Source organism: Podarcis vaucheri (genome assembly GCF_965113315.1).
Source record: "Podarcis vaucheri genome assembly, chromosome: 11".
Classification (NCBI taxonomy): Eukaryota; Metazoa; Chordata; class Lepidosauria; order Squamata; family Lacertidae; genus Podarcis; species Podarcis vaucheri.
This window is the reverse complement of record NC_138749.1, coordinates 38426390-38445715: the sequence shown is the minus strand read 5'-3', so window position 1 is coordinate 38445715 and position 19326 is coordinate 38426390. Positions and strand designations below refer to the sequence as shown.

Genomic DNA, 19326 nt, shown 5'->3' with positions numbered 1-19326 from the left:
CACTTTTAACCATTTGCCCAACAGCAGCTTACAGTTTGCGGGCATTTGCACATTTATGGATGCAGAGCTGTGCTGTAGTGTTGTCAAATCCTGAGCTAAATACACCACCTCTTACTTTGGCAACTCTGTGGAAGTTACAGTGGCTTATTTTCCCAGTCCTGAAGTAGCGGCAGAAAGGGAAATGGGGCAGAAGAACAGACACTGGAGTGAGAATCACTCTCCTCACATAAATATATTTATGCCCTGGAGTTTTTAGAAAAACAGGTTGCCATCTCCGGTCAAGAGCTGACAATCTACCTCTTGATGGGGAGCCTGCTATTAGAAACAGGAGGATTTTGCAGATGATTTGTGTCTGCAACCCACAATCTGCTAAGGGAACTGCAGAATTACAAACTATTCTGAATGACTATTCTAAACTGACTCTATCAGTTGTTTGCAATTCTGCCCTGTGGCAGTCTGCATCAGCAATGGACAAATAGCAGATTATGATCTGGATCCAGATATTGATCCCTTGATTCAGGGACCGACGGGGTGAGCTCCCATTGCTTAGTCCCTGCTCCTGCCAACCTAGCAGTTCGAAAGCACGTCAAAGTGCAAGTAGATAAATAGGTACCGCTCTGGAAGGAAGGTAAACGGCATTTCCGTGCGCTGCTCTGGTTCACCAGAAGTGGCTTAGTCATGCTGGCCACATGACCCGGAAGCTGTACGCCGGCTCCCTCGGCCAGTAAAGCGAGATGAGCGCCGCAACCCCAGAGTTGGCCACGACTGGACCTGATGGTCAGGGGTCCCTTTACCTTTATATGTTGTGGTGAATCAACTAGCATAAATATCTATTGCATGCAACATCTATCAATTTCTAGAGTCTAGCTACTGACTTCAGCATAAATCAAATGAAGAGATTTTAGCATTGGCCATACATTAACCACAGCTGTATACTAGAAGCCAATTAAGCCTGCACAGTTGTAGTTAAACCATTTAAACCTTTATATATCAACAATACCAAGACTACTCAAGTGCAACAGCACAGCACACAATGTGTTGGAGGTATCCAGTCTCATTGACACATGTAGGCCATTACTAACTGATTTCAATGGGACTAAAGCATAAGTAATTTAGGGTGATATTCAGCTAGGTTTTTCTCAGAATTGACCCAATGAAATTAATTAACATGGCTAAGTTCAGTCTGTGAACAGGTCTACTCTGAGTAAAACCACCATCCATCCATTGATTACAATGCAAAGTTTATAAAGAATTAGGCATATCTTCAAAAACCAGAAATAAACTTGCCATTTTCACACTTTGTGACAAATAAATAAACCATACCTGAGATTCTCCTACTGCCACTGGCGAGGGAACTGCTTTGCCATCTCCTTTACCCTGAAAAACAAAGTTTTGTGAATGAGTACTGCAACTAATGTGCAGTAGAGAAAGCATCCAAGGCACAGTTTTGGTTTTACTCCTTACCTCTAGGAGTTTTCTGTACTCTGGAGGAATTGTGCTCTCCCGTTTACCCAGCTCTTCTATATATAAGGAAGACATTGGGTCCTGCATCATGTAAAAAATATTGTTGACTCTTTAAATCAATGACTAATGTATAAATATATACAATTGATTTATATAAGATTATGATTTACTACAAAAAACAGAGAGCAGTAACATTCAAATATTTAATATTTGTTAACCACCTAAACTTACTAGTTGTTGCAAAAAACAACAAACATGGTTAAAAATATAAACCATGCAGGTTCACAAGCAGTGAACCATAGTTTAAATCAGCTTTCCCCAAGCTGGTGCCCTCAAGAAGTTTTGGATTACAACTCCCAGTCATGCCTGACCATTGGCCATGCTGGTTGAGGATGATGGGAATTATAATCCAGAACATCTGGGAAGCACAAGGATGGGGATGACTGGTTTGCAGGAGTCTCAAGCTCACACATTCCCTCCTCAGTGGGAATAAAGAGTTACACTTCCCCTCTATACCCAATCTGGAAAATTATCAGGTCCCAAGCCAGCTACTGCTAGTGTATTTTAAAAAACAAAAAACAACAACTGCATGTTAAATCCCAATATGTGTTTTCAAGTTTGGCCCTAACTGGGTTCCCTTGATTCAGGTGCTTTTTAAAAAATTGCTGAAATGACTTCTACAAATCTTGCTGTTTTTGCAAACAGATTATGTATTTTTCTAAATTTAGAAGTTGGAAAATGGAGAGATCCAATGACAATCTAGGCTTCAAGCCCAGTTTATGGTGAGGATGAAGATAACATAATTCTCAACAACAGGAAAAGAAAGGGAGAGGTCCAGTCCAGGCAACCATCCATCCATTCTAAACTGTGTTTTAGATGTTTTCGAATAAGACGGCATGAGCCTCAGGCTTGTATGCGTCTCCTTCACCACTTTTCCATGTGTGTGAGAAGGAGAGGAAGAGAGCTTCTGCTTTCACTTTAGAACAAATTGCAGTTCCCTGCTAAGGTAAGGATAAGCTCACTGTTGTTCATTCTTAGGCATCCTCTGCCTCCCAACAGTGGAGGTTGAATGTAAGACATCATGGCTAGCAGCAGGGCTTTGTTTCCAGCCAGAGCTCACCAGAACTCAGTTCCAGCACCTCTCAGGTGGGTGCCATTACCATTCTAAGAGAACAAGGGAGAAGTTTGTGGTGAGCTCCAGCACTTCTTTTTCTACAAAAATAGCAGCGGCTAATAGCCCCTTGTAGCCTTGTCCTCCATGAATCTGTCTAATCCTATAATGTACTATTCAGATCAAGTTCACTAATGATTTGAAGTACAAATTCATATACAAAAAAGGCTACTGCTACCAAAACAAATAAGCTCACAAACACAGGCCTAATAAATAAGGCTCTTTAAATACAGGAGATCTTATACCGAAACTGTTGGTCCAGTATATTCAGGAGTAGGTGGCTCGTTTTCTTCAGGACCTCCAAGGGTATCAATTAAATCATCTAAGGCAGCATCTATGTCAGACTAGAAAAAAAGATTTTTATGAAGTACATGGCACTTCAGATAACTTATAGATTTCCCTCCCAAATTCAGCAAAAAATATTCCTACATTGCAAGAGGTTGGGTTAGATGACACTCGTGGTCCCTCCCAACTCTATGATTCTGTGAAATGATCTAACTCAGTGATGGCCAAACTTGGCCCTCCAGCTGTTTTGGGACTACAACTCCCATCACCCCTAGCTAACAGGACCAGTGGTCAGGGATGATGGGAATTGTAGTCCCAAAACAGCTGGAGGGCCAAGTTTGGCCATCACTGATCTAATTAGACAGCAAATGAACTGTTGCTTACCTTTTCAGCTGGTTTACTTTCTGCAGCAGCTGGCACTGGGGCTGGCAATTTGCCTTCTTTAGTCTGCAAATAAGAATGCATTTCTGAGAACTAAGCATAGGATTACATTTGCATCCGATTAATGCCAAACACTAAACTTACCTCTGCAGCTGCAACAGTCAAGCCTGCAGCTGCTACTGCTCCAGCTGTGCCAGCAGCTGCAACAGCTGCCTTGGTGGGTAATGACTTGTCATCAGGTTTAGCCTTAAGTGGAGAAAAATTAGAGAGGTCCAGATGAAACTTTGCCATTAATATTTTAAGGCAGCCCAACTACAACCTACACAAAACTAGGTTGCAGCATGGACATAATGTTTTCCCTTCCTGGAGTTTCAATTGCATGACAGCTGGGAAGCTGAACATGGGAAAGCACACATATAGCCAGACATTACGAAGTCAGCCTTGCAAAAAAAAAAAAAAAAAGATCTATAAGAAATCACATTTTATTCAACACTTACAGGGAACTATATTAATGTTCTGTGATTGTTTTACTGCAAAGAAAAACAAAAACATCCAAGTGTATTTATGTATTACAGTATATTAATTTATAACTAGAAAAAAGCAGGAAAAATGCAAATCATTTATTCAACTTATTTATGATGATAAAATGGTATTAAGCCATGCATTGGTCCAGTTAAAGTTGGGTTTTATTCAATTTTTGTCCCATCCTTTGGGGCAAACACTTTAGATACCTAACCTTGGGAGTGCCACTCAAAAGCTTTCTGAAGAAGGGTTTTCTGCTTCTATTTTACCTTTGGTTCTTCTTTGGATGTCAGCTGCGTTGTTGTCTTGTCAATCTGACCAGAGGGTACTTTTCCAGTACTTGGTTGCTTAGGTTCCACTACAGGTTTGCTTTGGCTTTTTGCCTACATGTACACACATAAAAAGATGAATGACCTTACATAAATTTGCATTGTAAAGAATTATCTCTCCTAGTAAGTAAAATAAAAATTACCCCTCCAGGCTCTTTTTGCTTCTCTTCTGATGAACGTTTAGACTGAGAATCATCTGGCTGTGTGAAAAGAGATAGCAATATAATTGATCAAATTTAAATGTAAACAAACAGTTACAGATAAAATGTAAACAAACTAGTCTGCACAATGAAGAAAGTAATAGTCAAAAGTATTTTCGCTATGACGGAATAATACAAGCCTGAACGTTGTCCAAATATCCATAAGTTGTATTTGTATCACATGTCTATGAGCACAACTGCATTAAAATTAGGGGTGCTTGGTGAAGTAAACACCCCCTCTGAATGTCAAAATCTGAATGAATCTGTGATGAGCACAGCCCCTGCAAGCAAGCCTTCAACTGAATCTGCACTGACTTGCAGCCCACTTCTCCTTCATCTGACAAGTCTTCCTGAAGGATCGAAATACACTCACGGGAATCATAGGATGGGCTGCCTCTGCCTCATTATTTCTAGGCAGAAGTGATATGTGCAGGTTTCGTCATGGTTTTAAGTGACCCTGTGCAACTCATTTTGTGCCCAGTAACTATGGGACTTGTATTCTAACTCTTCATTCCCCGAGTGTGGGGAGGGTCTTTGCATCATTTGCTCTCCTGGTGCTGCTGTCTTCCCCCCCCTTACTGACATCCTTGTGGACATGCATTTGCACAGGCAATGTTCCTAAAAACTAACAGCCACTGTGCTAATGCAAGCTCATTTTCTGATACATAGTTTACAAACCATTTTTGTTTATACCAGATTAAGTGCATAATGGAAGCTATTTATTCCTCTTGTTTTATATCCTGCTTTTCCCTAAGAGCTCATTTACTCTTATTAAAATGCATCTAGGAACTAAGTGTAATCTCCACTGATTTCAGCGCAACTTAATTCCAGGCTGCTTTCCTTTGACACTGTGCGGAAATGGGAAATGGGCAGGGATAGTCAACTGGGCAAGCTGCTACTGTCAGGAAGCCACTATTTTCTTTTTCAGAGTTATTGTAAGCTGCAGAATAGGCATTACAACACCCCATTGGAAGCAACCTAAAAGACTCATAACACATTCAGAAGGCCCTGAATTATAGATTATGAAACCCAGAACTTTTGTTTAAAACAAATAATGATTAGTCAAACAAGCGAGCTTCATCACATATGTAAATGCTTATGAGATATTAGTTCAGGGCACAGCAATTCAAAACATAAATGTATGTTACCTTACCTTAGCTAACTGTGCAGCTTTTTCAGCTTCTGCTTTGGCCTTTTGGGCTGCCTACAATATGAACAATGTCAAACGAAAAAGCCAATTATTATATTAAAAATAAATTGATATTCCTTAGAATGCAACAATATTTACAAGCAGAAACAGCATGAACAAAGTTGATGAAATGGACTTTCCTCCTCGGGAACATTCATTGGCTACAGCAGAACAAACCCCTGAGAGCTGTTACTGATAGTGATTGCAATATTTTGAACCAATAGCTAAGGAGTAAAAAAAATAAAACTATGACTCCCATGAGGCTTTTTTGAAAGCCGTATTTTAATTGACCAGTGAATTCTTAACTCTTGTGTGGCACAAGATTGCTTATTAACCGTGAAGCTAGCAGAATGAAATGAAGCAGAGCATAAACACAGGCAGACAGTTAAGGAATTATAAAATCCACGTGTTGAGGAATTATGTGGGAAGAACAATTTAAATGGTGGATTAGAATGGAAAGAGAGGGGAGAGAATTCTCAGTCAGGAGAGAGAATTTATAGCAAGTAAGACCTCGGGAGCAGCTTTACTATCATTAAACCAACAAGCGCTTTTTAAAGCTCTCAAAGAACACAAGCAACACAGCTGTAAATTGCTCACTTCAACTCAAGTGTTACATGTTTTACTCTGGATTAGCCAGTATTCTAAAATTTGACCTGAAGCATTCTCTAGTGCCTATATATATATATACACACACAAGCCACACAGGCACACATTTCAAAAGTACGCAAGAACTCCATTATAAACACAAAGGAAGAGCAGGAAATCCTAGGTTTTCTGTTTGTCTTGTAGCCCAAACAAGTCTGCTATAGCTGTATCCATATAGTTCTCCAATAGTGAAGTTCGACCACTACATGGATATTAGCCACCACGCATCTCTAGCTAGTAGTTTGCGTACTGTCACGCCACAAGAACAAGGACACAAATGAAATTACGTTTGGTGGTTTATTCCCATGGCGGACTGTATGCTTTGGAAAAGATTGCAGCGTGACTATATGCAACTAAAGACATACATAAAATGAAGTTTATTAGTTCAAGACTGATGAATGTGCACATGCTGCTGGTGTAGCTGGTGTTATTTTCAAACACACACACAAAAACCAATCTCTTTTCACCTGCTTCTTGTTTCGTTTTCTTTTGTGAGATTCCACTCCACTGGCCTTTTGCTGGCTTGAAGAAGCCTAATATTGAGAGCACAAACTCAGGGTGCTTACAGAAATTGTGTAAGGCATGCCAAGGAAATGTGTTTCAAAAACAGGGGAGGCCATTTTAGAGCATAAAGCACTGAAAAGAAAATTGCCTTTCCCTTTTTAAAGGCTTTGTGAGGAAGCGTTTTATTTTACGAAAGGTTGAATTTTTAAACACGACATTTTCAGTAAAAAGAGCTTCCATGCCAACATGTGATCCACCCTCGTTTCCAGCACAGGTGCACGTTACAGGAATTAGCAGGTGCATGTCTGAACACCATATGTACCCATGTATTCCTTGTAATGGTGAAAACTTTCTCCTTTGGTGAAAGCCTTATTGGTAGGACACAGCCTTGCCATACAAAAATTCCCAGATTCAGTTACTGGCATCTGCAGAGAGGGTTGGAAGAGACTCCTGCCTAAAATCCTGGAAACCTACTGCCGATCTGTGTTGACAATACTGAGCTAGATGGACTAATTGTCTGAGTCAGCTTCCTACGCAGCTTTAGCCATATTCTTTAAAAGTCACACTGACCTAGAGAGACTTGTCTTGGAAAGGTATGGAAACACGTGGCAGGGCTATGCCTCTGTTCACCTCTCCCCAACTCTCTTTCCCCCCAGAATATACAGGTAACCAGCATCCAAAAAATTAACAACTGCCAACAGTTGTGAAGGTCAAGTAAGTGTTGCGCTTGCGTTAAAAGTAACACTGAATTTAGGTACCAATTAGAACAATGTCTTTTCCAGCTTCCTATTCTGCACAGAAGGTTTACAGCCATAAAACACATCAAAGCAAGAGAAGAAAACAATAGAACTGAATTGAGCATAGCCTTTCCTGCAGAATTTATGCTGCATCACTGGCTTGAGTTATTAGGTTGTAATGCTCTGCACACTTACTAGAAAGAGACTATGTTCCAGGAAACTAAACAGGACTTCTGGGTAAACAGGATAATACTGTTAGAGAACAGTGCATATACTGACTGATTGTTTTATGTAATATTATGCATTGCAAGAGCTGAGCTGTGAAAATATATTCAATAGATGATCCTTCAGCTGCATATGCAGCTTCTTCTTGTTGATTCCCATCCTCATTCTCTTTTCTATTAAGCTGCCTCTTTCTGAACTCAGTTGCATTGATGGCCTTCACTTCTTAGCCAACCAGCACAAATCCCACCTTAAAGCTACAGGAGCAGAGGGGGTGGGGTGGAGTTGGGGTACCCTTTTTTCACCGCCGGAGGCCATGTGGGCATTGCTGCAAAGGGTAGCACCCATTTGAAGAGGATGGGAGAGATCCCCTTGCTTTATCCAAAGTAGCTGTCCTGGAAACCGAGTCTATTATTTTTCCAGCCGTTGTTGTGTTGTGTAAGTAATGCTAAGAGATTGTCAATATAATTGTGGATGGAACTCAAGTTTAAAATTCAGAAAGAATCCAGCTCATGGACAAAAGAAATGGGTTGCATGGGAAAGACAGAAGAAGAATAGGACTGGGAATAGGCCAGTGGTACTTGCAGTCTGAGGACAGAAAGGGTCCCATTTTAACACAAAATCTGCTCACAATTTTATGTGCTTCTGTACCTGAACCATGAGGATAAAAATGGAAAATATACCTGAAAATTATATATATATAGTGGCTTAGATTAAGAGATCTCTTTTAAGTACACCTAAGGGACGCGGGTGGCGCTGTGGGCTAAAGCCTCAACGCCTAGGGCTTGCCGATCGAAAGGTCGGCGGTTCGAATCCCCGCGGCGGGGTGCGCTCCCGCTGCTCGGTCCCAGCGCCTGCCAACCTAGCAGTTCGAAAGCACCCCCGGGGGCAAGTAGATAAATAGGTACCGCTTACCAGCGGGAAGGTAAACGGCGTTCCGTGTGCGGCTCTGGCTCGCCAGATGCAGCTTTGTCACACTGGCCACGTGACCCGGAAGTGTCCCCGGACAGCGCTGGCCCCCGGCCAATAGATGTGAGATGGGCGCACAAACCCCACAGTCTGTCAAGACTGGCCCGTTCGGGCAGGGGTACCTTTACCTTTACCTTTAAGGGGCTAGAAGATTTCCAGTGGGATCAATGACTTTTTTTCCTTTTGAAAAGGAGACCACTATTGCCATATCAATAAGTTTCCCTTCAGTTTTCAAAGTAGTTTTATGGCCTGATCTAAATTGTGATTATGGTCTGATCTAAATTGTGTGCAAAAACAGGCTCTGCATTTCTAGAGCTGGGTTTTTGGCGCCCTCTCTGACAAGGTAAGGAACATGCCAAGTGCTTCTAGTAGTCATTTGAATCTATAAATAGGATGCCCACTTTGCCTATTTATATGAGCACTTGAGTGCCAGTCCCATGAAGGTGAACACCAGAGCGCAAGAACAGATCTCTCAGAGTTTGGCTTACACTGACAAGTTGTGACAAACCTGCCTTAACAGAAACGTGATTTATAACTGCCAAGTAAGCAAGTTAATAGAAGCTAAATACTCTAGACCAGGAGTAGGGGATCTTTTTCAGCTGGAGGGCTGCATCCCCTTGTACAGAAGCTTTTAGGAGCTGCATGCTGGTGGAGGATGCAACCAAAGGCAAAACCAGATAGATCAAGTAATGTGATTCTTACCTTGGTGCAGTAAACTACCGTATTTTGCGCTCCATAAGGCACACTTTTTTCCTCCTAAAAAGTAAGGGGAAGTGTGCGTGCGTCTTATGGAGTGAATGCAGGCTGCGCAGCTATCGCTGAAGCCAGCACAGCATGAGGGAGAGCTGCGCAGCACCTCTTGGTCTGCTGGCTTCTCAGTGAAGCAGGATGAGGGATGAAAGGGGCTCCCTATGGCTCCCTTCCATCCCTCATCCTGCTTCACTGGGAAGGCAGCACAACAAGAGGCGTTGCGCAGGTCTCCCTCTTGCTATGCAGGCTTCAGAGATAGCTGCGCAGCTTGGTCTGGCTTTTCAGGGAGGTGGGAGAAGGGATGGAGGACAGCCAGTCAGTCCCTTCTCCTATCTCCCAGAAAAGCCAGCAAGAGCCGCTCTACCTTTAAAGACTCACGCCGAGCGAGCGTGTCTGTGGCTCATGCTGGCTTTTCTTGTTTTCCTCCTCTAAAAACTAGGTGCTTCTTATAGTCGGGTGTGTCTTATAGAGCGAAAAATATACGGTATATTCCTACCACACACAAGTTTTCTACATACATCTCTCCCATCCAGGCAAGCAAAGGGTGCTATCACAGCTCAGGACATATTCCAGTCAGGCAAAAGCTCCCATGGCAGGTGTAGCCTGGAGAAAGTCTTAAGCTCCAGACAGAGAGAGCTGGAGGCCCTGGGTCTCAGGTTCCCAACCCCAGTCCACACTATGTATCAGTTGATGTCTCTCAGTTATGTGGAGTTCATTACTGTTCTTTAAAAATTGATTGAGGCAATTGGATGTTTTAAAAACCTTTATAAGTTTTTATTTTATTGTGAATTGTTCTGTGTGCTAGTAGAGGCAGTATTTGAGCCTGGCTGAATTCTGCAACAATGGGACTGATTACATAACAGGCAGAATGAGATAGACTTGTTTTTATGTGGTTAGCCTACTGAAGGATTTGATGAAGTCAGAAAATGAGAAATTTAGGAATCAAGGTTATGGGGATGAGGAGGTAAAATAGAACATGCAATTTTACATGGTCAATTACTGACCTACCTGGGAAAGCCCCCCCCCCCCTTAAGCAATGACAATTTCAACTCACTACTATCCTCTCTCGAAAGAAGGAATGTTGTCTAGGGAGTTGCATATATGACTAAACACTATTAGTTGCAAAGGAATAAAGATTGCTTATCAGTTATGCACATATGAGCAAATTGAGACATATAATTTCACCTGACACATAAAACAAAGATTAGCATCACCTATATGCTGTTGTTGTTTTAGAGAAACTGGCTGTGGACATTCCATTCAAATCCAAGCACTGAAACCATATCAGTAGGAATTGGTTGAATAAGTGGTGCAATTTCCATACAGCCAATGATATGTGATCACAACAGAATTGCTCTCCACAACAGTTCTTAAGCACTGTTAACATTTATTACTTGCTCATATAAACCATTTTGATAAGGGTTAACACTGATAGTACACCAGTGTTAAACTCTTGTGTTAAACCCTACTTCTTGGGTCAATCAGCAACTTGCACTCACTTGTGTGCTCAGAGATGGAAAAAGATCACATAGCAATTTCTTATAATAACAGCTGCTGTAAAAGCAGCACAGAATCAGACTGGTATAAATGGACACTTGCTTATCCTTTTTCAGAAGACATACCTTTGTTTCAGAAGGCTTCATAGTGGGTGCCTTTGAGGAAACCGTGGAAGAAGACTGAGCCTACAATGTGCAAAAAAAGGATGTGAATTAATTGCCCACCAATAGGAGTTAACTATTTTTATACATTTTAGAATTCCATCCCAATACAGCAAGTTGCAAATCTATATCCCAAAGCTCTCATTGATCTTGGATGTTCATTGATAGATGTGAACACTGATCCTTTTCCCCACAAATTGCACAGAGCATATAATGAATGGGGAGTTGTGTTTAAATACACAAATAACCAAAATTCCATAGACTTATTACAAGATTAAACAAGATGTAACATACTCATTCATTAGTGGTAGGACTGAGCTAAAGTGCAAAGGTGTTTTTTTTTTGGGGGGGGATGTGCTATAAACAAGTAGAAGCTTGAATAGTCAGAATAACCTGGAGTGCTTATATCAGACACAGATGTTTTTTATTAGCCATGTTTGGTTTCCTTCTGGAATGAAAAGTGGGTTACAGATAACCAATAGAATGAAATGAAATTGATAATACTAAGTGAGTTGTTCAAAGGTGGATTACGTTTTGATAATCTCTTAATAGGGGCAAACCAACATTGCTAGAGTTAAGAAAAATGCAAGGACACAGGAGAAATGAAAGGGCACAGAACAGCAATTATTACAGGCTGCTTACAAAACCAATTAATGTTAAGATATTAACCTTTCCTCCCACCTTTCTTCAATATGAAGCTTAATGATGTACTGAAACCAAAGATGTATTTGTGCTTATAATTATCTCTTTAAGAGTCATTATACTGCCAAAATTATTTATTGAAAACAACCAGGCTAACAATCCCATCTTAATCCAAGCTTTCCAGAGCTGGCCTGAAGAAAACATTAAAACTCAGAATTACAGAACTGTAGAGTTGGAAGGAAGCACGAACATCATCTAGTCCAAACCCCGGCAGTGCCAGAATCTTTTACCTAACATGGGGTTCATGCTCTACCAACTGAGCTATCGTTTGAAATAAGTGGTTGTAGGCTCTGGCAAGTCCAAACTAAGAGTTTTACATTTACATAGGAGACACATGGAACAGGTCCCTTATTTAAATTTTCTGTTTTACCAAATTTGAAAAACCATTTTCTTTTGCACCCTCGTTGCATAAAATGCGGCAAGCAGATATTCTATTGTTAAGTACATGTCTTCAGTGACAGACTCAACTTCAATAGCTTCTGAATGGCATGCCAAAAGGCTTTCACTATGTAATTTGACTATATTATCCACCTATATTTTTCCAGCAAGTAAATGCTAGGCAATGAAGTCATACTTTCATTCTACAGTAAGCCACCTTCACATAATCAAGTCTTCCTCCTCCACGATACAGCACAAGTATCTGTTCCAAGCCTCCCTAAAATGAGTCACATTCATTATTGTCATGGAGTAAACATGCATCTGGAAGAGGCTGCCACCACTCTTGCCTTATAAGCAAGTCCCATACCTACCCTACTCAAACTGCCAGATTTGAGGCAATTGGATTCCAGGACTTGGGGAAGGCAAATTGTCAGTCCCCAAGTGGGTGACAAACAGCCCTGTGGTTCCAGAGCAGCAAATAAACATCAGAGGGACCATAGGCAAGTGTGAAGTAAAAATTTAAAAAGAGCCAGTGAGGAGTTGAGATCAAAGCAGTAATCATGGAAAGAGAACAGCAGCTCATGGCAAACTCTTTAGACTGGAGATGAGATACTCAGGGAGAACAATATATTAAGCCAAGGTTTCTTAAGCATGGAGGAGGACAATTTTAATACCAGTCATGACTGGGGGAGAAAGGATAAACCTTCCCCTCTATGTGTGTGGTGGTCTACATAACAATCTCTCTTACGCTTGCACTCACCTGTAAAGACTCACAGGAGGATGGTTAGATGGGATCAGCAGCTATATTGATTATGTATCAGTTCTTCAACTGGACTATAAACAGAGCAGGTTTGAAACTGAACATGAAACTAGAGGGAGCTTTTTATTTAAACTGAGAATGATCACAATTTAGATTTTCAGCACCACGTGTAATAAAACCCTTAGGAAGAAATGGCAAGAGTGTGGGCCAAGGGAAATTTAATCTGTCACAAAGACTGCAAGGAGACAATAATAACATTCACATTGTGCACATCTAATGGGGCAGTGATGTCTTTCTTCATCGCAACTCTACAGAATGTTATTTGTTTCCTCTGCTATTTTCCTTTCAAATATTTATCAAGCAGCCATTAAAAAATAAAAAGCTTTTTACCACTGAGTTCATAAACAAGCAAAGTTTTGCCACTGATGAACCATGTGAATATATATGTTGGGCTTGGAAACAAATATGAAAAGAGTTGCCTGGTAACCGGTAATAACTGTATGATTCATAGCTAAACAGAACTTGGGAGAGATTGTAGCGTGTTTGACCAGAGGCACACCCAGTTTATAATACAAGATTTGTGAACTGCCTGGTGCACTGAATAAATCTGGCTCTACTGAAAAAAGGGAGAGAGAGAAATTTCAGATTTCAAAAACACAGCAGGAACAAAACCACAGTGTGGATATTTTCATGATAAAATCAGAGCACCACTATAGAATATTAAAATAGCTGTAGTAAAGAATAAAAAATGCTTCACAGCGAATCTTCAAAATATAGGTAGGGCAGGCATAAGTCAGACCTGAATCTAGACCTTGGGGGTTTCTCTCTACCTTAGCTTCCTGGAGACAGTATTATATACTTAGATATATAAGCTAGGCGCCAAATGGTTCCTTACACCAAGGTTGAAGGCGCCAAAATGGAATGTCTAGTTGCATTTTTTGGCAAGATGGCTCTAAAGTCTTATTTTTCAAATGGGGGACTGACCGTGATTGATTCTCAGTTAAACATTGGGTGAGTTCAGATGGCAACCTTGAGCTAGCTTAAGAGCTTTGAGAAGTTAAAGAAGAAAAGTCACTTGATCCAGGGACAGTCCACATATATCATGGCCTATTCTGACCTCTTTTTCTTAATGGTGACTGCTCCTGCTCAGGCTGCACAGAAAAACCATTTTGGTTCCAGAAATCCATTCTAATTGTGCAGATAAAATATAGAATTCTACAGGATGGGGTACTGGTGTGTGAAAACAGTCCAGATCCAATGATCACCAGATGGTGAAGATGTTAGGTGCCACCCTGGCACCCAGGCATCTTCACTTGGTTAGAAGCAGTTGAAAAGAAGGTGCAAAATGTGCCTGGCACCTGGCTAATTTTGAACACTGCCTAGAGATCAGAGTCTTGAGCTGGAAGTAGGAGCCTAAAGAGTAGCAAGCAAAAGGTATTACTGTGTTGATCAAGAGGCAGGAGAAGATCAGGCTCCTACTATTTAAACCAAACCTGACCAATTCAGAGGATTACTGCCTGTCAGTCTTTGGGGCAATGCCCCAGATTAAATATGTCTACTATGTCTGAAGAGGGGCCCAAGAGCGTGGTACACAGACCATGGACTATGGCCCAGCATAAAAGTAATGTGGTTCCCAGTTCAGGCCATCAACTCCCTAACAAATCCTATTTGCTAAACACCCAAAGTGCATAATCAACATGCACTCAAAGATTCAGGCAAATGACAGCTACCATGTGGTGTCAAGGTCATCACCACAAAGATAACTGGACGAAATAGCCAAATTGTCACTGAAGAACTTTGGGTTTGCCCTCTACCCATGCTCTGGAGCTAGTTATCCAAAAAGCACATATCCAAAACCTCCAAGTTTCATGAAGCTATTTGGCTCACAGGAAAATGGGCATTTCCCATAACTTGGTGTAGGAAGATGAGGGGGAAACTAAAACAAGTCATTTTTGAAGGAGGGCAGGGGCGTAACATTTATAAGAGAGATATGATAGCCATATTCAAATATCCAAAGGGCTGTCACATGGAAGATGGAGCAAGCTTGTTTTCTCTTACTCCAGAAGGTAAGACCTGAACCGATGGATTCAAGTTACAAGAAGGGAGATTCTGACTAAACATCAGGAAGTACTTTCTGACGGTGGGAGGTGTTCGACAGTAGAACGGACTCCCTCAGGAGGTTGTGGGCTTTCCTTCATGGGAGGTTTTTAAACAGAAGTTGGGTGGTCATCGGTCATGGATTTAGTTCAGACTCCTGCATCATCATCATCATCAACAACAACAAAGTAATAATGATAATTTATTACTTATACCCACCCATCTGGCTGGGCCTTCCCAACCAATCTGGGCGGCTCCCAACAGAACATTAAAAACACGATATAGCATCAAACATTTACAACTTCCCTAAACAGGGCTGCCTTCAGATGTCTTTTAAAAGTCAGATAGTTGTTTATTTCCTTGGTATCTGATGGGAGGCCACTACCGAGAAGGCCCTCTGCCTGGTTCCTTGTAACCTCACTTCTCGCAGTGAGGAAATCCTCAGAAGCTGGACCTCAGCATCTGGGCTGAACATGGGGGGGGGGGGAGATTCCTTCTGGTATACTGCATTACAGAAGGCCGGGCTAGATGACACTTGGGATCCCTTCCATCTCTACAGTTCTATGATTATAAGAGATGGCAGCAGTGTGTTTTCTTCCCTGCTGCCTTTCCTTAAACAAGAGAGCTTTTCCACTGCTAAAGATGGTGGTGAAACTGTGAAGAGACCACAGAAAATGATGCCATTTCAATGGATGCCTTGCCATCCTTGTTGCCACACACATTGCCAGGTGTGATTTGAGTGAAAGAGCAGTGGTAGTAATGATTAGTAGAGTACATGATAAGCTAGATCCCAGCTTGGACGGGGTTGGTTCATAATACATAAATGGGCATACTCAAGCCTGCCATTACAAGCCTCCCAATTTCGACCTTCAACGTCATGGAAGAAATCACTTCCTGGAGCAGACATCATATAGAAAGTTTCAGCTTCAACATTCTACTGAGTTGAGCGGGACCTATTCCCAGGTAAGAATGCTTAGGACTGAAGTTTAACTTAGCCAATTAACTCCAAACCCCATAACTGAAAATAATTGTTTTCTAAAACATTAAAGGGGGAAAATTGTTTATAATTTTGGGGGTCGGGCGGAAACATATTCCTACTATTGTTAGCTTAGCAACAGCTTTAGTCATTCAGCTTCATTGTTATGGAATAATATACATATAATATTAAGTAAACACCACCTTTGGGTTTGGAAGAGACAATAGTTACCTGGACATGCCTGAACAGAGAGAGAGATATCCTGTACAGATCACCACACCCTGAATTACACAGGTTCCAAATATACACTGAATAGACAGTCAGCAATGACACACCAAATTTGTAAGACACCATTGTGAGCTTATGACAGTCAGTTCAGGTTTTTTTTTTAATAAAAAAGATTAGATCTATAGCCATGAAGATCTTACTCTCGAGATTTTGCTAAGATCTTACAAGTCACTTCTTTCACAACAACCTTTCTGATAAAAACACACCAGATAGTCAGCAGCCCCTAGCAGAAAAGCCTATTCTTCTCAGGGCTAGAAAGCAAGAGTAAGAGCTGTAAAACTCTGCAACTCCAGAAATAAAATGCTCCAGCCCACTTACTAAGCACAACACTAACTAATTCAGCAGTTCATGTTCTGCAGTAAAGAGCACTGCAGGGTTGGAGAAGCAAAAGAAAGCAGGAAGTACGTAACACAGTTAGACCGCAGTACTGACAGTAGCAAAAAAACCATCCCGGAAAAACAGTACTCACTCCAGGCAGCTGGTATGTTCCTTCCCAAACTCTAAGTAAACAGAACACACAGGATCCTTATCGCAAGCTTGCTTTCATTTCAGTTTGTATCAGTTCGAGCCATGGTTTCAGTTTTAACGCAGCCCCTGGAATAAACCCATGGCAGTGAAGATGGCACGACCAATCCGAACAGCAAAAGCAGACACACTCAGTCTGCAGGCTCAGTTGCTCCACCTCCTATGAATATTCAAATAAACTTGAGAGATCCTCACAAGGAAGGTGGGGACAGGCAGCAGCTAGCTTTGCCAAAGTGGAATTGCTGCCAAAGTCAAACGCGGGTGTTTTACTTATGTGGCTTGTAGTTAAGAGAAGACAGTAGACAAAACTGAATTGCTGTACCAAGTTTTATTGAGGCTTCTGAATTTTCTGATTTACCAAAGGCACAAGGGAGTACTAATAACCTACTGGCAGGGGATTTTGTTTAACCAAATTTGGAAAGGCATATAGCAGGCACCCCCCCAAACTCAGCCCTCTAGATATCTGGGACTACAACTCCCATTATCCCTGATCACTGGTCCTGTTAGCTAGGGATGATGGGAGTTGTAGTCTCAAAACATCTGGAGGGCTGAGTTTGGGGATATATAGCCTGAAGACCGCTCTATAACGTATAAATGCATTACAAAAACCAGTTAAGGCAGCCCTTTCACTGCTCTTGTTTATTCACCAGGAAGAATATGTGGGCACAAAAATATTTGAAACTCTTTATAATATGACTCTAGCTTGATTTCTAAATAAATATTCAGCATGTTAACACTGTTATATGAAAACATCAGCAACAATGTACCACATATCTTTTGAAACTATTCTGAATATTTTTAAAAAACAAATTATTTGCATATTGAAATTTGTTTGGCAACTTCTCTTAATCCAGAATACAGAGAGGAAGAGAACTATATTTTCAAAATGTTGCTTTTGAATTCTATATAGCAATAAAGCCATTTTAGTGTGCACTGTATAGAACATGTAACATTCTCTTTATCAGACAATATTTTACTGCTGCACATAAAACTGTTGGAGCCAGGGAACAAATTAAAAAGAACATCAGCTTATAGGAGCTATAGTGCTTCAGGTTTTCCTTACTATATGCATAATATATAGATGGGGACAAACCATGGCACACTTGCAGAGTGCATATGTCATGTGCAGAAGCTTCCGTGGTCCACCCCAGACATTCCACTTAAAATAATCCTAGCTAGAAGAGCAGGCAAAAACCGCAATCTGGAGAGCTGCTAGCAGTCAGGGTGGAAAATAACAGAAAAAGTAGATCCAATATGATAGTTTCCTACAGGTATTTCGCCACCACTCTAAAAATAAATATTTCCTCTTATAACACAATATATGTGAAATAGATAAACACTGAACAAACTGCATTAATGGCTCAGCTAAACTTCTGTAAATCTCATCCATTAGGAAAGTGCCAACTGGTGTTGACACCAATTTGTCCACATAACCCCAGACTTGCCACCACCGTGCCCCGACACCATCCAGGTAAATGGCAGTGATGCCATTGTGGCAGCTCTGCATTACCAGTCTGCTTCACCAACCCCTCCCAACCAAGTCAACTCACAATAATTAAAATCAGAGGAGCACAACTCAGAGATAATAAAAACTCAAAACAGAACACAGCCTTCAGTAAAAATCACTTCATTCTGGCAAATTAAAAAAAGTCTTCATGAATTACAAGAAAACACTCAGAAGGAGGTCATTTGAACCTCACTGGGCAAACCATTCTACAATGCTGGTGCAGTCACTGAGAAAGCCACCTTCCTTGGCCCACCCAACAGTGCTTCCACTATGACCTTCCTCCTTGAGTTTAGTGAACAGGTAAGCAGACATGGGAGGAGGCGTACTACCAAGCCTTTGAACTGTGCCTGGAAACCAGTTGGTAAAACATAGCTTCACATGCATGCATGATCTCAATGCAGGACATTTTCAAGGGATTAACATGATGCTAGCTTCCTCACAGTGCTGTGAAATACCCAGAACCCATCATAGCACCTCAAAATTTAACACTACAGTCTGCAGTTTTCATTCAGATATTTTATACATGTACGCAATATTGGTGTATGTCAACCACATGATTTCATTTGGACCCTGATTTGGAGCTTTCGTCAAAGCACTTTCTAGGTGCCCGATTCATCTCAGGGTCTGTCCAAGTCCACGCTGTCTCCCAACCTGCTGGCCACTTTGCTATTGGGAAATTCAGCAATGGTTATAACCATTTTTTTCGTCTGACATGCATGCATTAAATCTGCAGGCACATTTCCCCCTCCAGAGTCAATAAAGCCTACCAAGTTACAGACAGATAGATCAAGGCACTTTTGTGCTAGATAAAGGTAAAGGTAAAGGTACCCCTGCCCGAACGGGCCAGTCTTGACAGACTGTGGGGTTTGTGCGCCCATCTCACATTTATTGGCCGGGGGCCAGCGCTGTCCGGGGACACTTCCGGGTCACGTGGCCAGCGTGACATCGCTGCTCTGGCGAGCCAGAGCCGCACACGGAACGCCGTTTACCTTCCCGCTGGTAAGCGGTACCTATTTATCTACTTGCACCCGGGGGTGCTTTCGAACTGCTAGGTGGGCAGGCGCTGG

The 19326-nt window shown here is 41.5% G+C and overlaps 1 protein-coding gene across 7 annotated transcripts in view; it reads right to left on the bottom strand.

Annotated features, from left to right (window-relative positions):
* The window catches only part of CAST (calpastatin), a 59427-nt gene that overhangs the window by 22380 nt on the left and 17721 nt on the right, over window positions 1-19326 (bottom strand). For 4 of the 7 annotated variants that reach the window (XM_082191429.1, XM_082191428.1, XM_082191434.1 and 1 more), the window contains exons 4-13: window positions 10991-11050; window positions 6654-6719; window positions 5506-5556; window positions 4296-4352; window positions 4093-4206; window positions 3446-3547; window positions 3305-3367; window positions 2881-2979; window positions 1465-1545; window positions 1324-1377 (exon numbers count right to left, since the gene is read on the bottom strand). In XM_082191429.1, coding sequence (XP_082047555.1) covers window positions 1324-1377; window positions 1465-1545; window positions 2881-2979; window positions 3305-3367; window positions 3446-3547; window positions 4093-4206; window positions 4296-4352; window positions 5506-5556; window positions 6654-6719; window positions 10991-11050 — 747 coding nt within the window. Of the gene's footprint in view, window positions 1-1323; window positions 1378-1464; window positions 1546-2880; window positions 2980-3304; window positions 3368-3445; window positions 3548-4092; window positions 4207-4295; window positions 4353-5505; window positions 5557-6653; window positions 6720-10990; window positions 11051-16696; window positions 16880-19326 lie in introns of those variants that run through there. The other 3 variants (XM_082191432.1, XM_082191433.1, XM_082191431.1) reach the window with 3 other exon arrangements.